Source organism: Macaca nemestrina, chromosome 12, assembly GCF_043159975.1.
Source record: "Macaca nemestrina isolate mMacNem1 chromosome 12, mMacNem.hap1, whole genome shotgun sequence".
Taxonomy (NCBI): domain Eukaryota; kingdom Metazoa; phylum Chordata; class Mammalia; order Primates; family Cercopithecidae; genus Macaca; species Macaca nemestrina.
In genome coordinates this window covers 56351451-56376877 of record NC_092136.1, presented here as the reverse complement: position 1 = coordinate 56376877, position 25427 = coordinate 56351451, and the positions used below count along the sequence as shown (strand labels likewise).

The 25427-nt window shown below is 44.3% G+C and overlaps 1 protein-coding gene and 1 long non-coding RNA gene across 7 annotated transcripts in view; one reads left to right on the top strand and one right to left on the bottom strand.

Moving 5' to 3' along the window:
* Window positions 1-8839: 8839 nt before the first annotated feature.
* Window positions 8840-9585, bottom strand: LOC105488758 (uncharacterized). Its single transcript, XR_011610836.1, has 2 exons — window positions 9451-9585; window positions 8840-9331 (listed from the first exon to the last, which is right to left on the bottom strand). It is a non-coding gene; the product is annotated as an uncharacterized lncRNA (long non-coding RNA).
* Window positions 9586-9676: 91 nt separating this feature from the next.
* Window positions 9677-25427, top strand: part of LOC105488759 (zinc finger protein 143) — a 63157-nt gene continuing 47406 nt past the window's right edge. For 3 of the 6 annotated variants that reach the window (XM_011753158.3, XM_011753157.3, XM_011753153.2), the window contains exons 1-5: window positions 9677-9798; window positions 19505-19623; window positions 20856-20948; window positions 22116-22199; window positions 22722-22805. In XM_011753158.3, the coding sequence (XP_011751460.1) occupies window positions 19512-19623; window positions 20856-20948; window positions 22116-22199; window positions 22722-22805 (373 nt within the window). In that variant the 5' untranslated portion in view covers window positions 9677-9798; window positions 19505-19511. Of the gene's footprint in view, window positions 9799-19504; window positions 19624-20855; window positions 20949-21991; window positions 22025-22115; window positions 22200-22721; window positions 22806-25427 lie in introns of those variants that run through there. The other 3 variants (XM_011753154.3, XM_011753155.2, XM_071075114.1) reach the window with 3 other exon arrangements.

Genomic DNA, 25427 nt, shown 5'->3' with positions numbered 1-25427 from the left:
GAAGGCTAGGCTAATAGATTCTTTAACATAAACAGTTACATTTTAAGTTGACCTGGCAATCCAAAAACTAGCATTAGCAGAAGCAGTATGTTTCTCCAAAGGTCTTCTAGACCCAGGCTGTAACTCAGCTAACTAAAGTTATCCAGTACTGTTCTAGGCCCTTCATCCTTTATATGTAGTATTATTACTGAATAAAAACAAGCAATGGGGACAGATATATCCCTTTCATTTAGGAACCAATACAGCAAGCTATACTCATTGTTGCCCCTTATATAAAGGGTCAAAACATATTCTTATGACCATGCATATCAAAAGAAGCTGGACAATGTGGTTCTTAAAAAGGAGAGTTAAGCAAAATCTTTGGTTTTAGCACCATAGGAGAAATAAATATCAAGTTTTTGCGTATGTATGTGTCTGTATGTGTGAGGTCATCCCCCCTCCAGGTGTTTTTAAGGCACAGGTGAGAATTCACCTTTATATATTTATAGATGCTGGGCCAGGCACGGTGGCTTATGCCTGCAATCTAAGCACTTTGGAAGGCAAAGGTGGGAGGATCGCTTGAGCCCAGGAGTTCAGGACTAGCCTAGGCAATACAGCAAGACCCTGTCTTAATAGGCTGGGCATGGTCGATGACTCATGCCTGTAATCCCAGCACGTTGGGAGGCTGAGGTGGACGGATTACCTGAGGCCAGGAGTTCAAGACCAGCCTGGCCAACGTGGTGAAACCCTGTCTCTACTAAAAATACAAAAATTAGCCAGGTGTGGTGGCACGTGCCTGTAATCCCAGCTACTCGGGAGACTGAGGCAGTAGAATTGCTTCACCCTGGGAGATGGAGGTTGCAGTTAGCCAAGATCGCACCACTGCAGTCCAGCCTGGGCGACAGAGTAAGAGCCATCTCAGAAAAAAATAATGATAATAATAGATTCTGCTTTCATATATAAGTTGGAATTTGTCGATTACATACAATATTTGAGCTCTATAACTACCAGAGCCTCTTTTTTTTTTTTTTGGAGTCTCGCTCTTGATACCCAGGCGGGAGTGCAATGGCATGATCTCGGCTCACCTCAACCTCTGCCTCCTGGGTTCAAGAGACTCTCCTGCCTCAGCCTCCCCAGTGGCTGGGATTACAGACATGTGCCACCATGCCCAGCTAATTTTTGTATTTTTAGTAGAGATGGGGTTTCTCCATGTTGGTCAGGCTGGTCTCAAACTCCCAACCTCAGGTGATCCGCCCGCCTCAGCCTCCCAAAATGTTGGGATTACAGGCGTGTCCCACCGCGCCCAGTCTACCACAGCATTTAAGGTTTCTTTCTGAATCTTTTCTTTAAATAAACCCAAGAAACTAGAAAAAGTAACTTCCTTAACCTGATAAAAGGCATCTAACAAAACTATAAAGCTAATAGACTTAATAGTGAAAGACAAAATGCCAAAGATGAAAACAAGGATGCTCCCTTCTGCCACTTCTATTCAACATGGTACAGGAAGTCCTAGTCAGGGAAATTAGGAAAGAAGAAATAGAAGACATGCAGATTGGAAAGGAAATTAAAACTATACATCAAAACATGAAGGTCTCTTCACATTACACATAAAAATTAAGTAGATTAAAGGTCTAAATATAAGACCTCAAACTATAAAATTAGGAGAAAAACAGGAATATGGCTGGGCATGGTGGCTCACGTCTGTAATCCTAGCACTTTCGAAGGTGGGTGGATTCCTTGAGCCGAGGAGTATGTGGCCAGCCTGGGCAACATGGCAAAACCCTATCTCTACAAATAAACACAAAAATTAGCCAGGCATGGTGGCACACAACTGTAATCCCAGCTACTCGGGAGGCTGAGGTGGGAGGATCACCTGAGCGCAGGGAGATTGAGGCTGCAGTGAGCTGTGATCACACCATTGCACTCCACCCTGGGTGAGAGTGAGACGCTTGTCTCAAAAAAAAACATAGGCATAAATTTTCATGACTTTGGATGAGGGACTGGGTTCTTAATACAACACAACACAAGCAAAGAAAAAATCAAATTGGACTTCATCATAGTTACAAATTTTGTGCTTCAAGGACACTTTTTTTTTTTTTACACGGAGTCTCATCTCGCTCTTGCCAGCCTGGAGTACAGTGGCGCAATCACGGCTCACTGCAGCCTCTGCCTCCCGAGTTCAAGCAATTCTCCTGCCTCAGCCTCCAGAGTAGCTGGAACTAGGAACTACAGGCCAATTTTTTTTTTTTTTTTTTTGAGACAGAGTTTTACTCTTGTTGCCCAGGCTGGAGTGCAATGGCACAATCTCAGCTCACTGCAACCTCCACCTCCCAGGTTCAAAGGATTCTCTCAGCCTCCCGAGTAGCTGGGATTACAGGCATGCGCCACCACACCTGGGTAATTTTGTATTTTTAGTAGAGACGGGGTTTCTGCATGTTGGTCAGGGTGGTCTTGAACTCCCGACCTCAAGTGATCCTGCCGCCTCGGCCTCCCAAAGTGCTGGGATTAAAGGTATGAGCCACTGCGCCCAGCCTTAATTTTTGTATTTTTAGTAGCGACGGGGTTTCACCATGTTGGCCAGGATAGTCTCAATCTCCTGACCTCATGATCCACCAGCCTGGGCCTCCCACAGTGCTGGGATTACAAGTGTGAGCCACTGCGCCTGGCTTTTTTTTTTTTCCTGAGACAGAGTTTCACTCTGCTGCCCAAGCTCAGATGCAATGGTGCAATCTCGGCTTACTGCAGCCTTTGCCTCCTGGGTTCAAGCAATTCTCTTGCCTCAGCCTCCCAAATAGCTGGAACTACAGGCACCCACAACCAAGCCCAGCTAACTTTTTTTTTTTTTTTTTTTTTTAAGACGGAGTTTCACTCTGTCGCCCAGGCTGGAGTGCAATGGCATGATCTCGGCTCACTGCAACCTCCGCCTCCGAGGTTCAAGTGATTCTCCTGCCGCAGCCTCCAGAGTAGCTGGGATTACAGGGGCCCACCACTATGCCCAGCTAATTTTTATATTTTTATTAGAGATGGGGTTTTGCCATGTTGACCAGGGTGGTCTCGAACTCCTGACTTCAGGCGATCTCCCCACCTCGACCTCCCAAAGTGCTGGGATTACAGGTGTGAGCCACTATGCCTGGCCAATTTTTTTGTATTTTTAACAGAGATGGGGGTTTAGCCATGTTGACCTGGCTGGTCTTGAACTCCTGACCTCAGGTGATCCACCTGCCTCAGCCTCCCAAAGTGCTGGGATTACAGGCTTGAGCCACTGTGCCCAAAAGACACTTTCAAGAAAGTGAAGACAAGCCAGAGAAAGGGAGAAAATGTTTGCAAAGTATATAACTGAATATATATATATATATATATTCTGTATATAACTGAATATATATATATATTCATATATATATATGAATAACTTTTACAACTCAACAGAGACAACCCAGTTAAAAAATGGGCAAGGAATCTGAGTAGACATTTATCTGACGAATACATACAAATGGCCAGTATCACAGAAAAAGATGATCGACATCATCAGTCATTAGGAAACTGCAAATCAGAAACAATGAGATGCCACTTCACACCTACTAGTGTGACTATAATAAAGAAAAGATGAGCTGGGCGCAGTGGCTCACGCCTGTTATCCCAGCACTTCCCCAAGCCCAGGCAGGTGGATCACTTGAGGTCAAGAGTTTGAGACCACCCTGGCCAACATAGTGAAACCTGTCTCTACTAAAAATACAAAAAAAGTTAGCCGAGCATGGTGGTACGAGCCTGTAATCCCGGTACACGGGAGGCTGAGGCAGGTGAATCACTTGAAGCCGAGATCACGCCACTGCACTTCAGCCTGGGCGACAGTGTGAGACTCCATCCAAAAAAAAAAAAAAGATGGACAACTGGAAGTATTGGTAAGAGTATGGAGAAATTCGCCTGTAATCGCAGCACTTTGGGAGGCCGCGGTAGGCGAATCACGAGGTCAAGAGATAGAGAACATCCTGGCTAACACGGTGAAAACGTCTCTACCAAAATTACAAAAACTTAGCCGGGCGTGGTGGCGGGCGCCTGTAGTCCCAGCTATTCCGGAGGCTCAGGCAGGAGAATGGCGTGAACCCGGGAGGCGGAGCTTGCAGTGAGCCGACATCGCGCCACTGCACTCTGGCCTGGGCGACAGAGCAAGACTCCGTCTCAAAAAAAAAAAAAAAAAAAAAAATATGGAGAAATTGAAACCCTCATACATGGCTGATGGGATGTAAAATGCTTATTTGCTGTGGAAGTTTGGCAGTTTCTCAAAAGGTTGAAAATACTGTTTTGTGAGGCCGGGCAGGGTGGCTCACGCCTGCATTCCCAGCACTTTGGGAGGCCCAGACGGGCGGATCACGAGGTCAGGAAATCGAGACCATCCTGACTAACATGGTGAAACCTCGACTCTACTAAAAATACAAAAAATTAGCAGGGCGTTGTGGCGTGCACCTGTAGTCCCAGCTACTTGGGAGGCTGAGGAGAGAGAATGGCGTGAACCCGGGAGGTGGAGCTTGCAGTGAGCCGAGATCACCCCACTGCACTCCAGCCTGGGTGACAGAGCAAGACTACGTCTCAAAAGAAAAAAAAAAAGAAAAGATTGTTTTATGTAGACATGACCCAGCAATTCCACTCCTAGGTATATATACCAAAAGAAATGAAACACAAGGTCTGCAAAAAAAACTTGCACACAAATGTTCATAGTAGTGTTATTGATAATAGCCAAAAGGTGGAAATAACCCAAATATCTATCAATTGATAAACAAATCGGGCATATACACAACCAAATACCTGGCAATAAAAAGGAATTAAGTACTGTTAACACCCTACAACCTGGATGAGGCTTGAAAACATTGTGCTAAATGAAGTCAGACAAAAAAGGTTCCATTAATATGTAATGCCCAGAACAGGCAAGTCCAAAAGAGCAGAAAGTTAGAGTCATGGTTGCCAGGAGCTGGGGGAAAGAAGGAATGGAAGTGACTGCTAATGAGTATGGGGTTTCTTACAGGGGAAATAAAATATTTTGGATTAGATAGTGGTGTGTGCACAACCTTGTGGATATACTAGAAACTACTCAAGTGTATAAAATGGTGAATTTTATGACAAATTTATTATATCAAAAAATAATTTTCACAGGTTTATTTTATTATTATTATTAATTTATTTATTTATTTTTATTTTTATTTTTATTTTTTTTGAGACAGAGTCTCGCTCTGTCACCCAGGCTGGAGTGCAGTGGCGTGATCTCGGCTCACTGCAAGCTCCTCCCGGGTTCACATCATTCTCCTGCGTCAGCCTTCCGAGTAGCTGGGACTACAAGCGCCCACCACCACGCCTGGCTAATTTTTTTTTTTTAATTTTTAGTAAAGATGGGGTTTCACCATGTTAGCCAGGATGGTCTGGATCTCTTGACCCTGCTGCCCGCCTCGTCCTCCCAAAGTGGTGGGATTACAGGTGTAAGCCACCATGCCCAGCCTAATTTTTGTGCTTTTAGTAGAGATGGAGTTTCGCCATGTTAGCCTGGTTGGTCTTGAACTCCTGACCTCAGATGGTCCACCTGCCTCGGTCTCCCAAAGTGCTGGGATTACAGGCATGAGCCACTGTGCCTGGCCCAAACTGCAAACTTTTTAGTATATTTTTCATAGCTCTCATCAGAATCTGAAAGGAGTTGTTGAAGTACTTAGGTATGACTCTGAATCATAAAGTGGGAATGGTGGAGATGGGCTAACATTTAAGCACTTTAAAAGCATCTCTGTTATCATATATCCTCCTTATCATATTGTGTAATGGGTGGTTTTGCCTTACAGATGAGGCAACAGGTTCTGAGATAACTGACAAATCTACAGCCACAACTTCCAATGCAGAACAAGTCACTGGTTTGGATTTAAATTATTTTATGTTTAAAAAATCTACTCTCCACCCTTAGGGAAGTTTACTAAAATAATAAAGTAAGTACACGATAAAAACATTCAAATATATTAGAAATAACTTGGTAGGGCACGGTGGCTCATGCCTGTAATCCCAGCACTTTGTGAGGCCGAGGCGGGGGATCACAACCTCAGGAGTTCAAGACTAGCCTGATCAACACGGTGAAACCCATCTCCACTAAAAAATACAAAAATTAGCCAGGCACAGTAGCACGCGCCTGTAATCCCAGCTACTCGGCAGGCTGCGGCAGGAGAATCGCTTGAACCCGGGAAGTGGAGGTTGCAGTGAGCCGAGATCGAGCCATTGTGCTCCAGCCTGGGCAACAGAGAGACTCCGTCTCAAAAAAACAAACACTGAAAGAAAAAAACAAAAACAAACAAACAAACAAAATCTTAATGAAGTCATCTATAATCCCTTTTCCCAGAAATAATCGTTTGTTTTTTTTTTTTTGAGACAAAGTTTCGCTGTTGTTGCCCAGGTTGGAGCACAGTGGCGCGATCTCGGCTCACTGCAACCTCCGCCTCCCGGGTTCAAGCGACTCTGCTGCCTCAGCCTCCCGAGTAGCTGGGATTACAGGCACCTGCTACCACGCCCCGCTAATTTTTGTATATTTAGTAGAGATGGGGTTTCACCATGTTGACCAGGCTGGTCATGAACTTCTGACCTCAGGTGATCTACCCTCCTTGGCCTCCCAAAATGCTGGGATTACAGGCGTGAACCACCGCACCCGGCCTTTTTTTTTTTTTTAGATGGATTCTCACTGTGTCACCCAGGCTGCAGTGCAGTGGTGCTATCTTGGCTCACTGCAACCTCCGCCTCCGAGGTTCAAGCCATTCTCCTGACTCAGCCTGCTGAGTAGCTGGGATTACAGGCGTCCTCCACCACGCCTGGCTAATTTTTGTACTTTTAGTAGAGACAGGGTTTCACCACGTTGATCACGCTGGTCTCAAACTCCTGACCTCGTGATCAGCCCGCGTCGGCTTCCCAAAGTGCTGGGATTACAGGTGTGAGCCACCGTATCCAGCCTGAAATAATTGCTTTTAAGCTTAACTCATCGTTTATCTTTTTTCTATATATATAGGAAATATATATCATATATAATTTCTATATATGTATAGTAAACATATATACTACTTTAATGCTTATAGCATTGTATAAATATGCCAAACCAACCAATTCTCCGGTAAGTTTTGAATTACTGAAAGAAGTGTTTTAGAAAATATGATCTTAAGAGTTTTTGAAGGGGGCTAGAAATAAGTTACCTCTTATTTAGGAAGTTGGGGAAATTATTTAATTTCTGTATTTAAGAGCCTGGACTAATACTGATTGACAGGGAAACATTTTCAAGCCATTAATTTGACCGCATGTAACATGATAGAAAGGAAGGGAGATTAATTGGAGAACATTTTAAGCTTATGAATGGCTCTTTGAATACTATGTACATTTGAACTCTGTTCTATAGTCACTGGTAAATACTATTAATACAAGGTTCCATTACCTGTGACAAATCAGAATTAGGTTTCTCTCTGAATCCAGTTAGAATTACAGCATCCTATCCACCACCACCATCACCGCGATTCAATTTTTACAACCACTCAGTAATTTCCAGGGACACAAAGATGTCCTGTAACTGTTATCTACAATAAGAGGGCGATTTAAAAATTCTTGAGATTCTGTATTACAGTGCTTGAATGAGTAGCCTACAGGCATGGGACTTAGTGGAACTGCATAAAAATATTCTGATTGGTTAAAAAACCCTTCTGATTAGAAAACACAGAAACATGTGGAAGGAATTGAAAGTATAAATTAAAACCGTTTGTTTTTCAGCTGAGCTCTGTACTTCTCTGTAACAGAGAATGTATCCACTGGGTAGGAGACTGATTTAACTGAGCAAAATCCTCCCGTTAAAAGTAACCTAATCCTTTTTTTTTTTTTTTTTTTGAGACGAAGTCTTGCTCTGTTGCCCAGGATGGAGTGCAGTGACGCAATCTCAGCTCACTGCAAGCTCCGCCTCCCGGGTTCTCGCCATTCTCCTGCCTCAGCCTCCCGAGTAGCTGGAACTACAGGCGCCCGCCACCACGCCCGGCTAATTTTTTGTATTTTTAGTAGAGACGGGGTTTCACTGCGTTATCCAGGATGGTCTTGATCTCCCGACCTTGTGATCCGCCTGCCTCGGCCTCCCAAAGTGCTGGGATTACAGGCGTGAGCCTCCGCGCCCGGCCACCTAATCCATTTTGTATATGTGACACTTTTATTTTAAGGGCTTAAAAAGCAATCCAGGCCGGGCGGGATGCCACTGCATTCCAGTCTGGGCGACAGGGCGAGACTCCGTCTCAAAAAAAAAAAAAAAAAAGTAATCCGGACGGATTTAAACTTCTTTATTAACAGAATATGTGTTCTAACAAAGCTTAAAGTCCTATTTTCTTTAGAATGGCGTCTAGGCCGCCATTACTCAACTATCCGTTGGTTAGGGTCCGCACCTCAAAGTAGACTTAATTGTAAATCAAAACATTTACTATCCACACTTAGAGGGCTGTCTTTAACATCTTTTTTATTTATCCCCGTCCATTCGATAATCGTCTGAAATGCAAGACATTAAGTTGAACATCATCCAGATTTCTGTTTTTCTAAGCGGGATCTAAATCTTTCACAACAGGGTAGCCTCTCATTCTCTTGGTAGCTCAATTCTAACCCTGGCTGGCCAACTTAAGACATTTTGAGTCTAATACACCCACCTCATCTTTAGTCGGCCGGGTGCGCCAAAGCAAATTTGTACTGAGTGCCTTCGGAACTGACTAGTAAGTATATCCAACGGTTTAGAAAGGGCTGGGTTGAGAGCTACAAGAAGCATTACCACAACGGACACAATTAAGTTGTACCCATTCTTAATAACTTTAGGGAACCAGACTGAATGCTTTTCCCATCCTTTTGAATTTCCTTTATTAGTTCGCGACACAAGAACATACAAAAGACCGTAGCGACACCATTTCTGATGCCTTCAAATTTTAAACCGAAACTACGTGAAAGCACAAAGCATCCGTGGTGTCTCCCAGCGGAATCCAAGACCCCCCAGCCGGTTGCCAAGCCGCCAGAATTTCAGCAGGAGAGGAAGGCTCACCCTCCCACCGCATGGCGATGCCCCGGCGACTGGAGAAGCTCAGACAGGCTTGGAAGCCAATCCCCGGCATACAGCAGCTCTCGGGAATGCAGAGCCCTAGACCAAGACCAAGGGCCTCGGCCGGCACTGAGAGCCTCCAGGGAAAGGTCAGGTCTCTCATTCTGTCCTATTCCTCCCTTCGACTTCCCTCCCAGCGGGCTGCTATTCAGCATTCAGCAATCGCTAGGCAAAACCCTTCTGGTCTGCAGAACGCACTCCGGCAAGCCCACCGGGAGAACCAAGGCCGACTCCTCGCCCCTGTGGGGAAAATGGCGCTCGTCACCCCTTCTCCCTCCCGGGTAATCACAAGGACCAGCCTCCCTCCCTCGCTACAAAATGGCGCCTCCCGCTGGGGCCCCAGAATCGGTGTAACTCACTAGTCAGTGAGGCGGTGTCCGTCTGGGATGAGCGGTTCTGTCAACCAGTCAGACACAGGAGTTTTGACTCTGCACTTTGCGCGAGCCACTCAGGGGCGGGCTGTAAAGTCAGGCTTGGCTGACGTCAGATGAGGGGGCGCGGCTAGGGCGGTTTTCTTTTGCGTCGACTAAACGTGGGCCAATGGAAAACCGGAAGCATCCTGTGAGTGATGTAATGACAGCCCAATGGAAGCTGGGGGCGGGCCTCAGACACACTATGCGGGTTGCGGGGCCTGGGGGCCGGACGGCTGTTTCCTGTCCTGGTGCATGGTGGTCGGACGAAGGAATTGTTGGAAAATTTTCTCGGAGGTTCGTATATAAATGTGTTTTTACCCAGTGTGCATTATTCTCCGCCCGGCCGCCGCCCTCAGCGCGGCGGCGCGGGCCCGCTTGGGCCCGGGCTCCGGCTCCCGTTGCTCAGCCTCCGCCGCAGGCCTTGCCGATTCTATGGGCCGGCCGCAGTAGCGCCGTCTGGGCAGAAGCGGAGTTTATTAATAACCCGCGGCCGCCACTCTAGGCGGCAGAGCTTTTCTCGCTGAGGACTCAACCCCCCCCAAATCGTCTCTGAGCGATACGCCCCGCCTGTTTCCCTCAGGGGACCGCCAACGGGAGGGAGTGAAAGAGGGGAGGGTGGAGCCCTCGGGAACCTTGGCCGCGTTTCTCGGCCTGACCTCCGCGCGGAGCAAGTCCCCAGGCGCCGCGGAGGCAGAGTTCCGCCGCCTGGGACGCCGGGCCCACGGGCGGCACCAGGCCGCAGCGGTGGCGCAGAGGACAGGGCTGGCCCAGGCCCTCCCAGCACCCCGCCTGCCGATCGCACGTAGCGGTTCCCTCCCATCCATATCGTGGGCAGATTGTTTCCCCGACACCCTTTCTTTTATTAAAAAAAAAAAATAGGTTACTGAGGTCTAACATCGAATATTAGAAATTTACAATTTTATCGTCCTTTTCTCCAGTTTTGGCCAAAAGAGTGAGCAAATCCTTATAAGTCGCATTGAAACATATTATTGTGGAACGTGAACCAGTTTTTATTCCTTCCCCTTTTGCTTTTGACATTTTTTTCCCCACATAGTAACGAAGTTAAAAAGAGGAAAGAAGAATACCATCGCCAGCCCATTTATTTGTTTAAAATCAACGTCAGCCTTTGCCTTGGAAGTGTCTAAATCAGCTGGTATAATCAAGTGAGGATGTGGGGAGAAATTGTAGGTTCGAGATTGTGGTCGGCTTTGTCCTGAATCTTACCAGAAGATACTTATGTTTTCCTGTAGTTGACAGAAAACGGTGCAGTATTTAATGTTTTTTCTTGCTGAGTATGTAAATCAAATTTACATTTAGTAAGAATATACGTAACAAGGAGATCACTCAAAAGCACCCATAACATGCATCGCTAATTTTATCCTGCGTATTTTGACTGTTTGGAAATTTTTTTTTGTCAGTGTCCACTATTTGGAAATTCTGTGAGCGGTCAGCTGTCTACAGATATTTGAGTGTCTTTTTTTTCCTTTACAGAAGCCCCCCCTTTATTTTTTTAAAATAGCTTTATTGATGTAATTCACATACCTTACAGTTCACCCATTTAAAATGTGTAATTAGGCCTGGGTAGCATAGGGAAACGGCCCTCCCCCGTTTCTACAAAAAAACCATTTTTTTTAAGTCAGATCAGCGTGTGCCTGTAGTCCCAGGTTCTTGGAGGCAGAGGTGAGAGGATCACTTGAACCCAGGAGTTCCAGGCTACAGTGAGCCATGATTGTGCCACTGTACTCCTGTCTGGGTGACAGAGAGACCTGTCTCAAAAAGGAAAAAAAAAAGTTACAATTAGTTTAATTTTAGCCTGGGCGTGGGGGCTCACACCTGTAATCCCAGCACTTGGGGAGGCCGAGGCGGGTGGATCACCTGAGGTAAGGAGTTTGAGACCAGCCTGGCCGACGTGGTGAAACCCCCTTCTCTACAAAAAATACAAAAATTAGCTGGGTGCGGTGGCAGGTGCCTATATCCCAGCTGCTCAGGAGACTGAGGCAGGAGAATCGCTTGAACCCAGGAGGTGGAGGTTGCAGTGAGCCGAGGTTGCACCATTGCAATCCAGCGTGGACAACAAGAGTGAAACTCCATCTCAAAAATAAAGTTGAATTTTAACATATTCAGAGTTGCCCAACCATCACTACAATCAATTTTACAACATATTCATCACCCCCAAAAGAAGCTATACCCGTTAGCAGTTACTCCCCATTTCCTCTCAGTTGTCCCACCCCACTACTAGTTTGCATATTTGCCTATTCTGGATATTTCACATAAATGGAATCATGTAGTATGTAGTCTTGTCCAGGATCATTTATGTTATAACGTATCAGTACTTTCTTTTTATTGCCAAATAATATTTCATTGTGTGAACATAGTACATTTTACTTATCCATTCGCTGTTGATGGACATTTGGGTTGTTTCCACCCTTTGGCTATTATGCATAATGCTATGAACATTTGTACAAAAGTTTTCGTGTGGACATAGGTTTTCATTTCTCTTGAGAGTAGAATACCTAGGAATAGAATTGCTGGGTCATACAGTAACTCTGTTAAACTTCTTGAGGTACTCTAAAACTTTTTCAATGTGGCTGCACCACCTTTACATTCCTACCAGCAATGTGTAAAGGTTCCAGTTTCTCCACATCCTTACTAACACTTGTTATCATCAGTCTTTTTGATTATATTTTTCTAGTATGAATGAAATGGTGTCTCTTGTAAGTTTGATTTGCATTTCCCTGATGGTTAATAATGTTGAGCATTTTTTTGTATGCCTAGTGATCATTTATAATCATTGGAGAAATGTCTGTTTGGATCCTTTACCGATTTTAAAGTTGAATTATTCATCTTATTATGACTGGGTTGTGAGAGTACTTTATACCCTCTAGATAGAAATCCCTTATCAGATACATGGTTTGCAAAATGTTCATAGTCCTTTCCTGTGTGTTGGGATGTTGCTGTGAAGTAAGGGCTCATTGTGTTCTTCACAGAAATATAGCATGACTGTATTGAACTGTGCCTCTACTACATGGTTTTATTTTTAAAATAAAAAACCACTCCACCCTCATAGCATAGTTCCATTTCTGGAAGGTAAGCACTGAATTTTTAAATGTTCATGCAAGCATATACAGATATCTATATACGTTTTTAAAAACATGAATACAATCATATGGTATCTGCTCTTCTGCAACTTGCTTTTTCCCACTTACCATGTGTCTTGGACATGTTTCTCACTGTTTCAAATAGATAGATCTCATTCTTTTAAATGCCTACATGTTTCATTTAGGGATGCCGTGTGTGTGTGTGTGTGTGTGTGTGTGTGTATTTGTGTATAGATATTTTTTTAAAAATCAATTTTTTTTAAGAGACAGGGTCTCACTCTCACCCAGACTAGAGTGCAGTGGCATGATCTCAGCTCACTGTAGCCTCAACCTCCCTGGCACAAGCCATCCTCCCACCTCAGACTCCTGAGTAGCTAGGACTACAAGTGCACACCACCATGCCCAGCTAATTTTTAAAAAAATGTTTGTAGGCCGGGCGCGGTGGCTCACGCCTATAATCCCAGTACTTTGGGAGGCTGAGATGGGTGGATCACCTAAGGTCAGGAATTTGAGACCAACCTGGCCAACATGGCAAAACCCTGTCTCTACTAAAAATATAAAACTTAGCCGAGCATGGTGGTCCATGCCTGTAATCCCAGCTACTCGGGAGGCTGAAGCAGAAGAATCGCTTGAACCCAGGAGGCGGAGGTTGCAGTGAGCTGAGATTGCACTACTGCACTCCAGCCTGGGGGACAGAGCAAGATCTGTCTCAATCAATCAAGCAATCAATCAATCAATAAATGGTGCATGTTAATTACATAATAAGAATAATGCTCATGCCTGTAATCCCAGGACTTTGGGAGGCCGAGGCGGGTGGATCACAAGGTCAGGAGTTCAAGACCGGCCTGACCAACATGGTGAAATCTCATCTCTACTAAAAAAATACAAAAAATTAGCTGGGCGTGGTGGTGGTCACCTGTAATCCCAGCCACTCAGGAGGCTGAGGCAGGGGAATTGCTTGAACCCGGGAGGCTGAGGTTGCAGTTAGACAAGATTGCGTCGCTGTGCTCCAGCCTGGGGGACAGAGGGAGACTCCGTCTCAAAAAAAAAAAAAAAATACTAAATGGCCTGTAAGGGTAACTAATTTGTTAAATGTGAGTTAAAAGTGATCAATTTTTGACAACTTAGGAAAATTTATAGAAATGAAAGAAGCTGAATACCAAATGTTATCTGTATGATAATTGTGCTGTAAAAATTATGTATGTGTGTGGCTAGCAAGGCTAGAGAATAAAACCAGGAAAAATGAAAATGTTTGATTTGTTAAGCTATTGGGACTTATTATTTTATTTGTTTTGAGACGGGGTCTTACTCTGTCACCCAGGCTGGGGTTCAGTGGTATGATCTCAGCTCACTGCAACCTCCACCTCCCGGTGGTTCGAATGATTCCCCTGCCTCAGCCTCCCAAGTAGCTGGGATTACAGACATGCACCAGCACGCCCAGCTATTTTTTTTTAATTTTAGTAGAGACAGGGTTTCAGCATGTTGGCCAGGCTGGTCTTGAACTCCTGACCTTGTGAGCCACTGTGCCTGTCTGGGACTTATCTTTATTTATTTATTTATTTTTTCTAAGATGGAGTCTCACTCTGTCGCCCAGGCTGGAGTGCAGTGGCGTGATCTCGGCTCACTGCGAGCTCCCCCTCCCAGGTTCACATCATTCTCCCGTCTCAGCCTCCCGAGTAGCTGAGACTACAGATGCCTGCCACCACGCTTGGCTAATTTTTTTTTTTTTGTATTTTTTGTAGAGACAGGGTTTCACCGTGTTAGCCAGGATGGTCTTGATCTCCTGACCTCGTGATCTGCCCGTCTTGGCCTCCCAAAGGACTTATTAAGTTTTAAATTTATATTACAATATTGTCTGCAAGGAAAAGGGTTTTTTTTGTTTTTTGTTTTTTTGCTTTTGGGAGGATTTCTCTCTGTTTCCCAGGCAGGAGTGCAGTGGCACAATCACAGCTCAGTGCAGCCTGTACCTCCCAGGCCCAAGTGATCCTCCCTCCTCCTCAGCCTGCCAAGTAGCTCGGTATTACAGGTGCAAGCCACTATGTCTGGTTAATTTTTTTTTTTTTTTTTTTTTTTTTTTGAGATAGAGTTCGCCCAGGCTGGAGTGCAGTCGTAGATCTCGGCTCACTGCAGCCTCCAACTCCCAGGTTCAAGTGATTCTCCTTCCTTAGCCTCCTGAGTAGCTGGGATTACAGACACCCGCCACCACACTTGGCTAATTTTTGTATTTTTAGTAGAGACAGGGTTTCACCTAGTTGGCCAGGCTGGTCTTGAACTCCTTACCTCAGGTGATCCACCCACCTCAGCCTCCCAAAGTGCTGGGATTACAGACGTGAGCTACCATGCTTGGCCTAATTTTTTTCTTTTTTTTTTTTTTTTTTTGAGACGGAGTCTTGCTCTTGTTGCCCAGGCTGGAGTGCAGTGACACAATCTCGGCTCACTGCAACCTACGTCTTCTGGGTTCAAGTGATTCTCCTGCCTCACCCTCCCAAGTAGCTGGGATTGCAGTCATCTGTCACCACGCCTGGCTAATTTTTGTATTTTTAGTAGTGACTGGGTTTCACCACGTTGGCCAGGGTGGTCTCAAACACCTGACCTTAGGTGATCCACCCACCACGGCCTCCCAAAGTGCTGAGATTATAGATGTGAGCCACTATGCCCAGCATAATTTTTTTCTTTTTTCAGTAGAGACAGGGTTTCACTGTGTTGCCTGGGCTGGTCTTGAACTCCTGGCCTCAAGCCGTCTTCCCTCCTTGGCCTTCCCAGGTGCTGCAATTACAGGTGTGAGCCACCATGCCCAGCCTGCAAGGAAAATTTTAGTGGTCTACAAAACACAATAAAATAGCTGACAGTGTTACTAGACTGAAACGATGAGAACATGGCGCAGACAGATTACTGTAATACTTTTAAATATTACAATAGGGTAATACTCTTAAGTGAGAGGATGAAAAAGTTGTTTTTTTTTTTTTTTCGAGATAGAGTTTCACTCTGTTGCTCAGGCTGGAGTGCAGTGGCACGATCTTGGCTCACTGCTGCCTCCCCCCCCCCGGGTTCAAGTGATTCTCCTGCCTCAGCCCCCAGAGTATCTGGGATTATAGGCACGCATCACCATACCCGGCTGATTTTCTTGTATTTTTAGTAGAGACAGGGTTTTGCCATGTTGGCCAGGCCGTTCTCAAACTCCTGACTTCAGGTGATCCACCAGCCTCACCCACCCAAAGTGCTAGAATTATAGGTGTGAGCCACCATGCCCGACAACAAAAATTTTGAAGAGTAAAACTCATGGCTGGCTGGTGCAATGGCTCATGCACTTTGGGAAGCTAAGGTGGGTGGATCGTGAGGTCAGGAGTTCAAGACCAGCCTGGCCAGCATGGTGAAAACCCTTCTCTACTAAAAATACAAAAAATTAGCTGGGCATGGTGGTGTGCGCCTGTAACACCAGTTTACGAAGTTTAAGAGAAGTGTTTTTTGTTCTTTTGCACATCAGTGGTTCAGTTAAGATCAAACCATCACCAAACTGGGCATACCTGATGACTAGACCTAGATGTTCATTTCTAAATTCTTGTCTCTGCTCTCAGCTCTTTTCTGTCAGGTATTTTTAGCTTTAAGCCTAGCAGGCCCTATCTCTGTTGTCACTTCAAAGGTATCAGGCTGTACCTACCTGCCAGTCAGTTTCATATATTCAGTTTTGGAATAGTCCTGGAACTGCACAAAGCCTTCAAGTTTCAACATTTCACCCATCCAGTAGGATATTCTACTGCCCCAATTAAAATTGGCAGTATAAACTCTTTCCCCATACTTTAACCCTTAGCATCTTATGGAGTCTGTGAGAACTTTGTCTCATTTGCCAGCACATTCTAATTACTTTTTACTTCACTAAATGATGTTTATTTAATGGAACATGCTTAGACTCTGGCTATATTTAAATATAACTCAACACTGGGTGTGGCTTATTTCTATAATCCTAGCTACTCAGGAGGCTGAGGCAAGAGGATCACATGAGCCCAAGAATTTGAGGTTGCAGGGTCCTGCCACTGCAGTCCAGCGTGGGTGACAGTGAGACTCGACTCTCAAATATATATCATATATTTTCTGGGCGCAGTGGCTCACCCTTGTAATCCCAGTACTTTGGGAGGCTGAGGCATGCAGATCACTTGAGGTCAGAAGTTTGACACCAGCCTGGCCAATATGGTGAAACCCCACCTCTACTAAAAATACAAAAACGAGCCAGGTGTGGTGGCACACACCTGTAATCCTAGCTACTTGAGAGGCTGAGGCATGAGAATCGCTTGAACCTGGGAGGTGGAGGTTGCAGTGAGCTGAGATCACGCCATTGCGTTCTAGCTTCGGCTACAGTGAGACGCTGTCTCAAAAAAAAAAAAAAAAAAAAAAAAAAGTGGAGTAATGCAGTGTCTTTTTGTGACTGAAAATTAGCCTATGCTAATTTTATACTCAGCAGGGGTCTTTTTCTTTTTTACCTCCCCCACGCCCCGAGACGGAGTTTCGCTCTTGTTGCCCAGCCTGGAGTGCAATGTTGTGATCTCGGCTCACTGCAACCTCTGCCTCCCGGGTTCAGGCAGTTCTCCTGCCTCAGCCTCCCAAGTAGCTGGGATTACAGGCGTGCACTACCACGCCCGGCTAATTTTTGTATTTTTGATAGTGACGGGGTTTCACCTTGTTGATCAGGCTGGTATTGAACTCCTGACCTCAGGTGATCCATCCACCCTGGCCTCCCAAAGTGCTGGGATTACAGGTGCGAGCTGCCGCACGCAGCCCACGGGTCTTAACAGTAGGGTACTGGTGTTACTTTGAGTTTTCTCTGTCAGCCTTTGGAGGTGCCAAGGAAATGACGTTCCATCTTGTTCTATGAACAGTTATAAATTATGGATCCTTTTGTACCTAAAAGGTCACCCTTTAACTTTTTATTTTTTTTCTTTAAGTGTGCGTGCGACCACATCCAGCTAATTTTTTTGTATTTTTAGTAGAGACAGGGTTTCACCATGTTGGCCAGGCTAGTCTCAAACTTCTGACCTCAGGTGATCCATCTGCCTTGGCCTTTCAAAGTGCTGTGAATTCAGGTGTGAGCCACTGTGCCCAGCCTTGACTGACTTTTATCATAGCACTGATACCTTTTTGTGTATATGAACAGTAGTTCCCACTTTTGGTCTAATGAGGGTACAGTTCATAGTATTTCCAAGACAAATTTCTTCAAACAATCCTAAACGTAAAATGAATTACAAATTATTACTACTATCTGTGTATTGCTCTTTTATTTATTTATTTATTTATTTATTTACTTATTTATTTTTTGAGACGGAGTTTCACTCTTGTAGCCCAGACTGGAGTGCAATGGCACGATCTCAGCTCACTGCAACCTCCGCCTCCTGGGTTCAAGCGATTCTCCTGCCTCAGCCTCCTGAGTAGCTTAGGATTACAGGCTTGCACCACCATGCTCAGCTAATGTTTTTTTGTAGTTTTAGTAGAGACAGGGTTTCACCATGTTGGCCAGGCTAGCCTCGAACTCCTGACCTCAGGCGATCCACCCACCTGGGCCTCCCAAAGTGCTGGGGTTACAGGCGTGAGCCACCGCGCCCATCCTGCTTTTTTAAATATTGATGCTAAGTCAGATCTTTGGACCTGGAAAGGTCATCCTCAAGACATCTGGTTCAATTCCCTGGCCCAAGGCAGCTAAATTATCCTAGCTACTGTTTGAGGTAAGCCAAGGTCCACAGAGGTAAGGAGACCTGGAGGTAGAAGGGAAGAAGGAGGTTGTGTTGGTGATTCGTAGAAGAGTTGCCCGTTCATCCACTTATTCAATACCTATTGTACTTCTGCTATGGGCCAAGCACTTTTTAGGCACTAGAGTCAGCAGTGAGCAAACAAAAAAAAAAAATCTCTGTCCATTCTCATGGAAGGGGAAATAGATAAACTAAATAAGTAAATACATGTAATTTGTCAAATAATAAGGACTGTGCAGAAATATGGAGGGGAAAAAAAGGATGGGGTTTACTGTGATTGAGCAGTTGGGAGGTACAGTTTGAAATGGGATGGACAGAGAAGCTCTCATTCCATTTGAGCAAAGACTTGAAGAGGTGAGGGAATAAATACTGAAGATACTGGGGAAAATGTTTCAGGCAGAAGGAAACTCAAATGAACACGTCTTAAGGCAGCAGAACATCCAGTATGCTTGAGGAAAAGCAGGGATGCCACTGTAGCTGAAGTGGAGTGAATGAGATGGTGAGTAGTAGGAAATGAGGGGCAAGATCATTAGCCTCATTGGTCAGTGTAAGGATTTGGGGATTTTACTCTGATGAGGAGTCCTCGGAAGGTTTTGAGTAGAAGAGGGACATGAGCTCACTTTTCCCTTCAAAGGACACTGACTGCTGTGTCAAAAGAAGAGTGTAGGAGGCTAATGGAGAAGCAGGGAAATAAGTTAGGATGCTGTTAAAGTAATGCAGATGAGAGACTGGTTGTGGCTTGGATCAGGGAAGTAATGGTGAAGGTTGTGAGAGGTAGCCAGATTCGGGGTAGATTTCTGAAGATTAAGTCAACAAAATATGCTGACACATTGTAAGTGGGAATCTTCAACAATGCTAAACCCAAAGGAGTCAAATTATGGGAATTTTAGAGATCATACAAAACTGATGGGTACAATTTGTCAGTGCGCTTCTAAGTTGCTGAGCACACTGATAAAAGATTGTGCCCATCAGTTTGAATTGTTGAATTATGAGATGCATGCCTTGGACTTCGGGCTAATACTCTTACCCTACATATTGAGTGAAATTTTATCTTATTTCCAACACCATTACATCCTCAGCAGTTTTTTGTGATTCACAAATATTCTTTGTAACTTTCATTTCATATGTATCATTCTTTGTTCCCAAGTGTCTTTATTTTTCTTCAAGGTAGAAGATGTTGTTAGCCCAAATAAATCGAGATTCTCAGGGAATGACAGAGTTTCCTGGAGGAGGGATGGAGGCTCAGCATGTTACCCTGTGCTTGACAGAGGCAGTCACAGTGGCAGGTGAGCAGTTGTGTTTGAAGGGATGAGTTTGAAAATATCATTTATCTTAAAAGAAAATGAAAATTTACAACTTCCTAGTTCCTGATTTACCAGAAAACAATATATATAAACCTAGGTCTTTCTATGAGGGTTTTTTTTTTTTTTGAAACGGGACAGAGTTTTACTCTTGTTGCCCAGGCTGCAGTGCAATGGCGCAATGTCGGCTCACTGCAACCTTTGCCTCCCAAGTTCAAGCGATTCTCCTGCCTCAGCCTCCTGAGTAGCTGGGATTATAGGCACGCACCATTACGCCAGCTAATTTTTGTATTTTTAGTAGAGACAGGGTTTCACCACATTGGCCAGGCTGTTCTCAAACTCCTGACCTCAGGTAATCAACCTGCCTCAGCCTCCCAAAGTGCTGGGATTACAGGCATGAGCCACTGCGCCTGGCCTCTATGTGTATTTTTTACCTTGGTGTGGGTACAGTAGGGCACGTAATTTTTTTTTTCTTTTTCCTTTTTTTTTTTTGAGACAAGGTCTCGCTTTGTCGCCCAGGCTGGAGTGCAGTGGCACAATCTCGGCTCACTGCAACCTCTGCCTCCTGGGCTTAAGACATCCTGTCACCTCAGCCTCCCAAGTAGCTGAGACTACAGGCATGCACTAGCGTGCCCAGCTAATTATTTTATTTTTAGTAGAGACATGGTTTCACCATGTTGCCCAGGCTAGTCTCGAACTCCTGGACTCAAGCCATCCACCCACCTCAGCCTCCAAAAGTGCTGGGATTACAGGCATGAGCCTTTTGTTCCCAGCCTATTTTTTTGGTAAGTACTAAATCTCACTTTTTTTTTTTTTTTTGAGGCGAAGTCTGGCTCTGTCGCCCAGGCTGGAGTGCAGTGGCACAATCTCAGCTCACTGCAACATCTGCCTCCTGGGTTCAAGCAATTCTTCTGCCTCAGCCTCCCAAGTAGCTGGGACTACAGGCGCGCACCACCGTGCCCGGCTAATTTTTGTATTTTATTAGAGACAGGGTTTCACCACATTGGCCAGGCTGGTCTCAAACTTCTGACCTTGTGATCCACCCATCTCTCCAAAGTGCTGTGATTACAGGCGTGAGCCACCACACCTGGCCACTAAATCTCATTTTGAGTCTGAGTTAAGCAATCTACCTTTTTTCTGATCTTTATTTTTTAAAAAAATTAGCGTGTCCATATGCTAGCTGTCTAAAGAAAATACTGATTTTTTTTTTGTAATAGATGGTGACAACTTAGAAAATATGGAAGGCGTAAGCTTGCAAGCAGTAACACTTGCAGATGGTTCTACTGCTTACATACAACACAATTCTAAAGGTATGTGCCTCACATATGGCTGATTGGTTAACACCAGTGATTTATGACCTGTGAGTTGGAGCACCTAGAAGCTATCCCACCTTTCCTATCTCTCCTAAAGATGTTGTATTGCACATGATAATTTTAAGTCATTTCAGTTTAATTCCTTTTTTTTTTTTTAATATAATTTGGGGTCGTCCCTTGAGATACTTGGAAGATACCCTGGGATATCAAAATTAGTGGGGGAGAGGAGAGCAAGGAGTATGTCTGGACTATTTTCTAGTAAGACCTTTCTTGCTTCTTTGCTTCAGGTCATTATTTCATATTTTTACCAAATATGTGTAAGAGTAAAGACATTTGGGGCTGGGCACGGTGGCTCATGCCTGTAATCCCAACACTTTGGGAGGCCGAGGCGGGCAGATCACCTGAGGTCGGAAGTTCGAGACCAGCCTGACCAACATGGAGAAACCCTGTCTCTACTAAAAATACAAAATTAGCTGGGCATGGTGGTGCATGCCTGTAATCCCAGCTACTCAGGAGGCTGAGGCAGGAGAGTCGCTTGAACCCAGGAGGCAAAGGTTGCAGTGAGCCGAGATCATACCATTGCACTCTGGCCTGGGCAACAAGAGCAAAACTCTGTCTCAAAAAAAAAAAGACATTTGGTCTTGCTTATCTAACATTGTCTCTGAATTAGTGTTTGCTTTGCTCCAGGAAACAGCCAAGTCCTCAAAAACTCTTTGTTTTTATGGAAACCTACTGAACACACGCATACATAAACAAGGGTCTTTTAGCCCTCAGGGATGAGAATGACAACTGACCTCACATACACTGACATATCTGTCTGTCTTCCCAGCTTCAGCTCCCCCCGGTCATGGTCACTGATTCTAAGTGACTCTGAAAATACCTATATAGCAGTCGAACTCATGTAGCCTGCTGTGATGAGCCACTCTTCCTCTTGACCTCATCTAATTGAAAATTGCAGGGGAGGAAGGATGGCTGAGGGAGGATTTTCTGCTTTCTGTAGGATCACTGGATGTGTTATTGAATTGCCTCAGAACGTTGAGGGAAGAATCAAGATGAACACGAGCTTAAGTTGTGTATGTTTTTATAGTTGATATCATTTTGAAATTGTATAAAGTTTAAAATTTTTGTTTGTGCCAATTTATTGTCTTGAATCTTTTGTTCTAGATGGAAAACTCATAGATGGCCAGGTCATTCAGTTGGAAGATGGTTCTGCTGCCTATGTTCAACATGTACCCATACCTAAAAGTAGTAAGTATTTAAGATAACAGCACAGGAAACCATTTTAATTCTCAGCTTTTAGTATTTGCTGCCTGCAGCTCCCTCTTACTACCTAAACTTGGGCTCGATCTCAAGTCCTCCTTCTGTAAAGGGAGATTATAGATACCACAGAGTGGATCTTAACCAAGACTTTCTCTTAAAGATAATGGAAAAGAAGTTACTGGACTGCACTGTGGAGATTGAGTAACAGTCCTAAGTGAATGTTTCTGTTTTTTGAGTTGAATCGTACATGTCTCTCATTTTCTTCATTTTTCCCCTTCTTTCAACTCTCTTTAATACTGGTATATATTCCTAAAACCAATATTCTAATATCTTTTTACCTTTAAACACTGACTCAGAGAAGCTTTGCTGAACTTACTTAAATGTTCAAAGACTCATGAAGCAAATGTAGATTGTTATAATGTGTTAATGGTTTATTGACTCTTGTTGCTAAGTGAGTTAATTGGAATGTGCTAGAAAACATGAGATCTAAATGTAAGCATTGTTCTTGAGCAGGGGACAGTTTGCGTCTAGAGGATGGTCAAGCAGTGCAGTTAGAAGATGGTACCACAGCATTTATTCACCACACCTCCAAAGGTAAAATAACTTTGAAAGTACGAATAAAATAAGGGAGAAGTGAGAGTGTAGGGGGAAAGAAGACCTGCGTTTAGCTTCTGAAGTGTTGTCATAGGAAAGAATTGTATTTCTTCATTAAAGTACAGGGTGGCATGATTTAAGGAAAAATTTTCCTACAATTTGAGATGTCTAGTGACAAGTTGGAACAGCAAACCAAATGATTGGTCCCTGGAATACTTAAAGTAGAGGCCACATTTTGTTTTTTTGGTTGGCTTTTTTTTTAAGAGACAAGGTCTCACTCTGTTGCCAGGCTGGAGTGTGGTGGCGCAAGCACAGCTCACTGCAGGCTCAAACTCCTAGGCTCAGGGATCCTCCCACCTCAGCCTCCTGAATAGCTGGGACTACAGGTGCACGCCACCACTCCCGGCTAATTTTTTCATTTTTTGTAAAGATAGGGTCTTACTGTGTTGCCGGGCTAATCTCAAACTCCTGACCTCAAGCCAGCCTCCCAAAGTGCTGGGATTATAGGCGTTAGCTACTGCACTCAGCCTTAATTTCATATTTTAAATGCAGCCTTGGCTACTTTTTAAAAAGACTAAGAAATAAAATCACGATGTAACATTGAAATGGTTAACTTCATATTTTATTTATTTCTGTATTTTAGAGATAAGATCTTACTCTGTTAGGCTAGAGAGCAGTGGCACGATCATAGCTCACTACAGCCTTGAATTCCTGGGCTCAAGGGACTTTCCTGCCTCAGCCTCGTGAGCATCTAGGACTATACGTGTGTGTCACCACAGCCAGCTAATATTTTAATTTTTATTTTCTGATTAAATTTTTTTTGTTAAATATAGGGTCTTGCCCTGTGGCCTCAAGCTAGTCTTGAACTCCTGGCCTCAAGAAGTCCTCCTCCTCCGACTTCCCAAAGCACTGGGGTCATATACATGAACCACTTTGCCTAACCTGTTTCTTCCTCTTAAATAGAATTTTTTAGCTGGACACGGTAGTTCATGCCTGTAATCCTAGCACTTTGGGAGGCCGACGCAGGCGGATCACCTGAGGTCAGTGGTTCGAGACTAGCCTGGCCAACATGGCAAAACCCTGTCTCTACTAAAAATACAAAAATTAGCCGGGTGTGGTGGCGCATGCCTTTAATTCTGGCTACTCAGGAGGCTGTGGCAGGAGAACCGCTTGTACCCAGAAGGAGGTTGCAGTGTAGTCGAAATCGTGCCACTGCACTCCAGCCTGTGCAACAAAGTGAGACTCTGTCTCAAAAATTTAAAAAAAAAAAAAAAAAAAAATATATATATATATATACACACATATATATAAAATTTTAAAAGCAAGGTCCTTTGCCTACTGTGTTTAATTGAAACTAAGTATACAGTTTCAAAAATATTTGAAGCAAATACAACAAAACGTTAATGCTTATTACATTTGTTTAAGGAAGTTCAGAGTTTTGAGGTGGAATGTGTAGGAATGATGAGTACAGCTCTGCAGCCAGACTATGTAGATTCAAAACTACTGTTTTGTTTTTTTTTAGTTGTGTGACGTTAAGCAGATTACTTCTCTGTTCTTTAGTTTCATCATCTGTAAAATGAGGATTATAGTACGTGTCCATATCATATGTAGGGTTGTTGTGAGGGCAGAATGCACAAACATGTAAAGCACTTAGAACTGTGTTTGTCACGTACTAAATGCTCAACAAATGTTACCTATTGTTACTACTTTAGAGAATATTTTAATTTATTTTATTTATTTATTTTTTTGAGAGAGTCTCACTCTGTTGCCAGGCTGGAGTGCAGGGGCGCAATCTCGGCTCACTGCAACCTCCGCCTCCTGGTTTCAAGTGATTCTCTGGCCTCAGCCTCCCAAGTAGCTGAGATTACAGGCACCCGCCACTACGCCCGGCTAATTTTTGCATTTTAGTAGAGATGGGGTGTCACCATTTTGGTCAGGCTGGTCTCGAACTCCTGACCTCAGGTGATCCACCCACCTCAGCCTCCCAAAGTGCTGGGATTACAGGAGTGAGCCACTGCGCCCAGCTACAGAATATTTTATTACAGAATGACATAACACATTTTAGAAAGACTGTTTTGTTGTGAATCTAAAGGGAGGAATCTTTAAAAAAATTAAAACACTTAAATTTATAAATAAATTTAATTACAGTTGGAAAAATGTAAAGTCTACACCCCTTCCTTTCTTCCTTCCTTCCTTCCTTCCTTTCCTTCCTTCCTTCCTTCCTTCCCTCCCTCCCTCCCTCCCTCCTTCCCTCTTTCCCTCCCTCCCTCCCTCCCTCCTTCCTTCCTCTCTTCTCTCTCTTTCTCTCTTTCGACAGAGTCTTGCTCTGTCATCAGGCTGGAGTGCAGTGGCACGATCTCGGCTCACTGCAACCTCCACTTCTCAGGTTCAAGTGATTCTCCTGCTTCAGCCTCCTGAGCAGCTGGGACTATAGGTGCGCGCCACCATGCCCAACTACTTTTTTTGTATTTTTAGTAGAGATGAGATTTCACCATGTTGGCCAGGATGGTCTCGATCTCTTAACTTTGTGATCTGCCCAGCTTGGCCTCCCAAAGTGCTAGGATCATAGGCGTGAGCCACTGCGCATGGGCACACTTTTTTCTTTATCAATAAGTTTTAGTC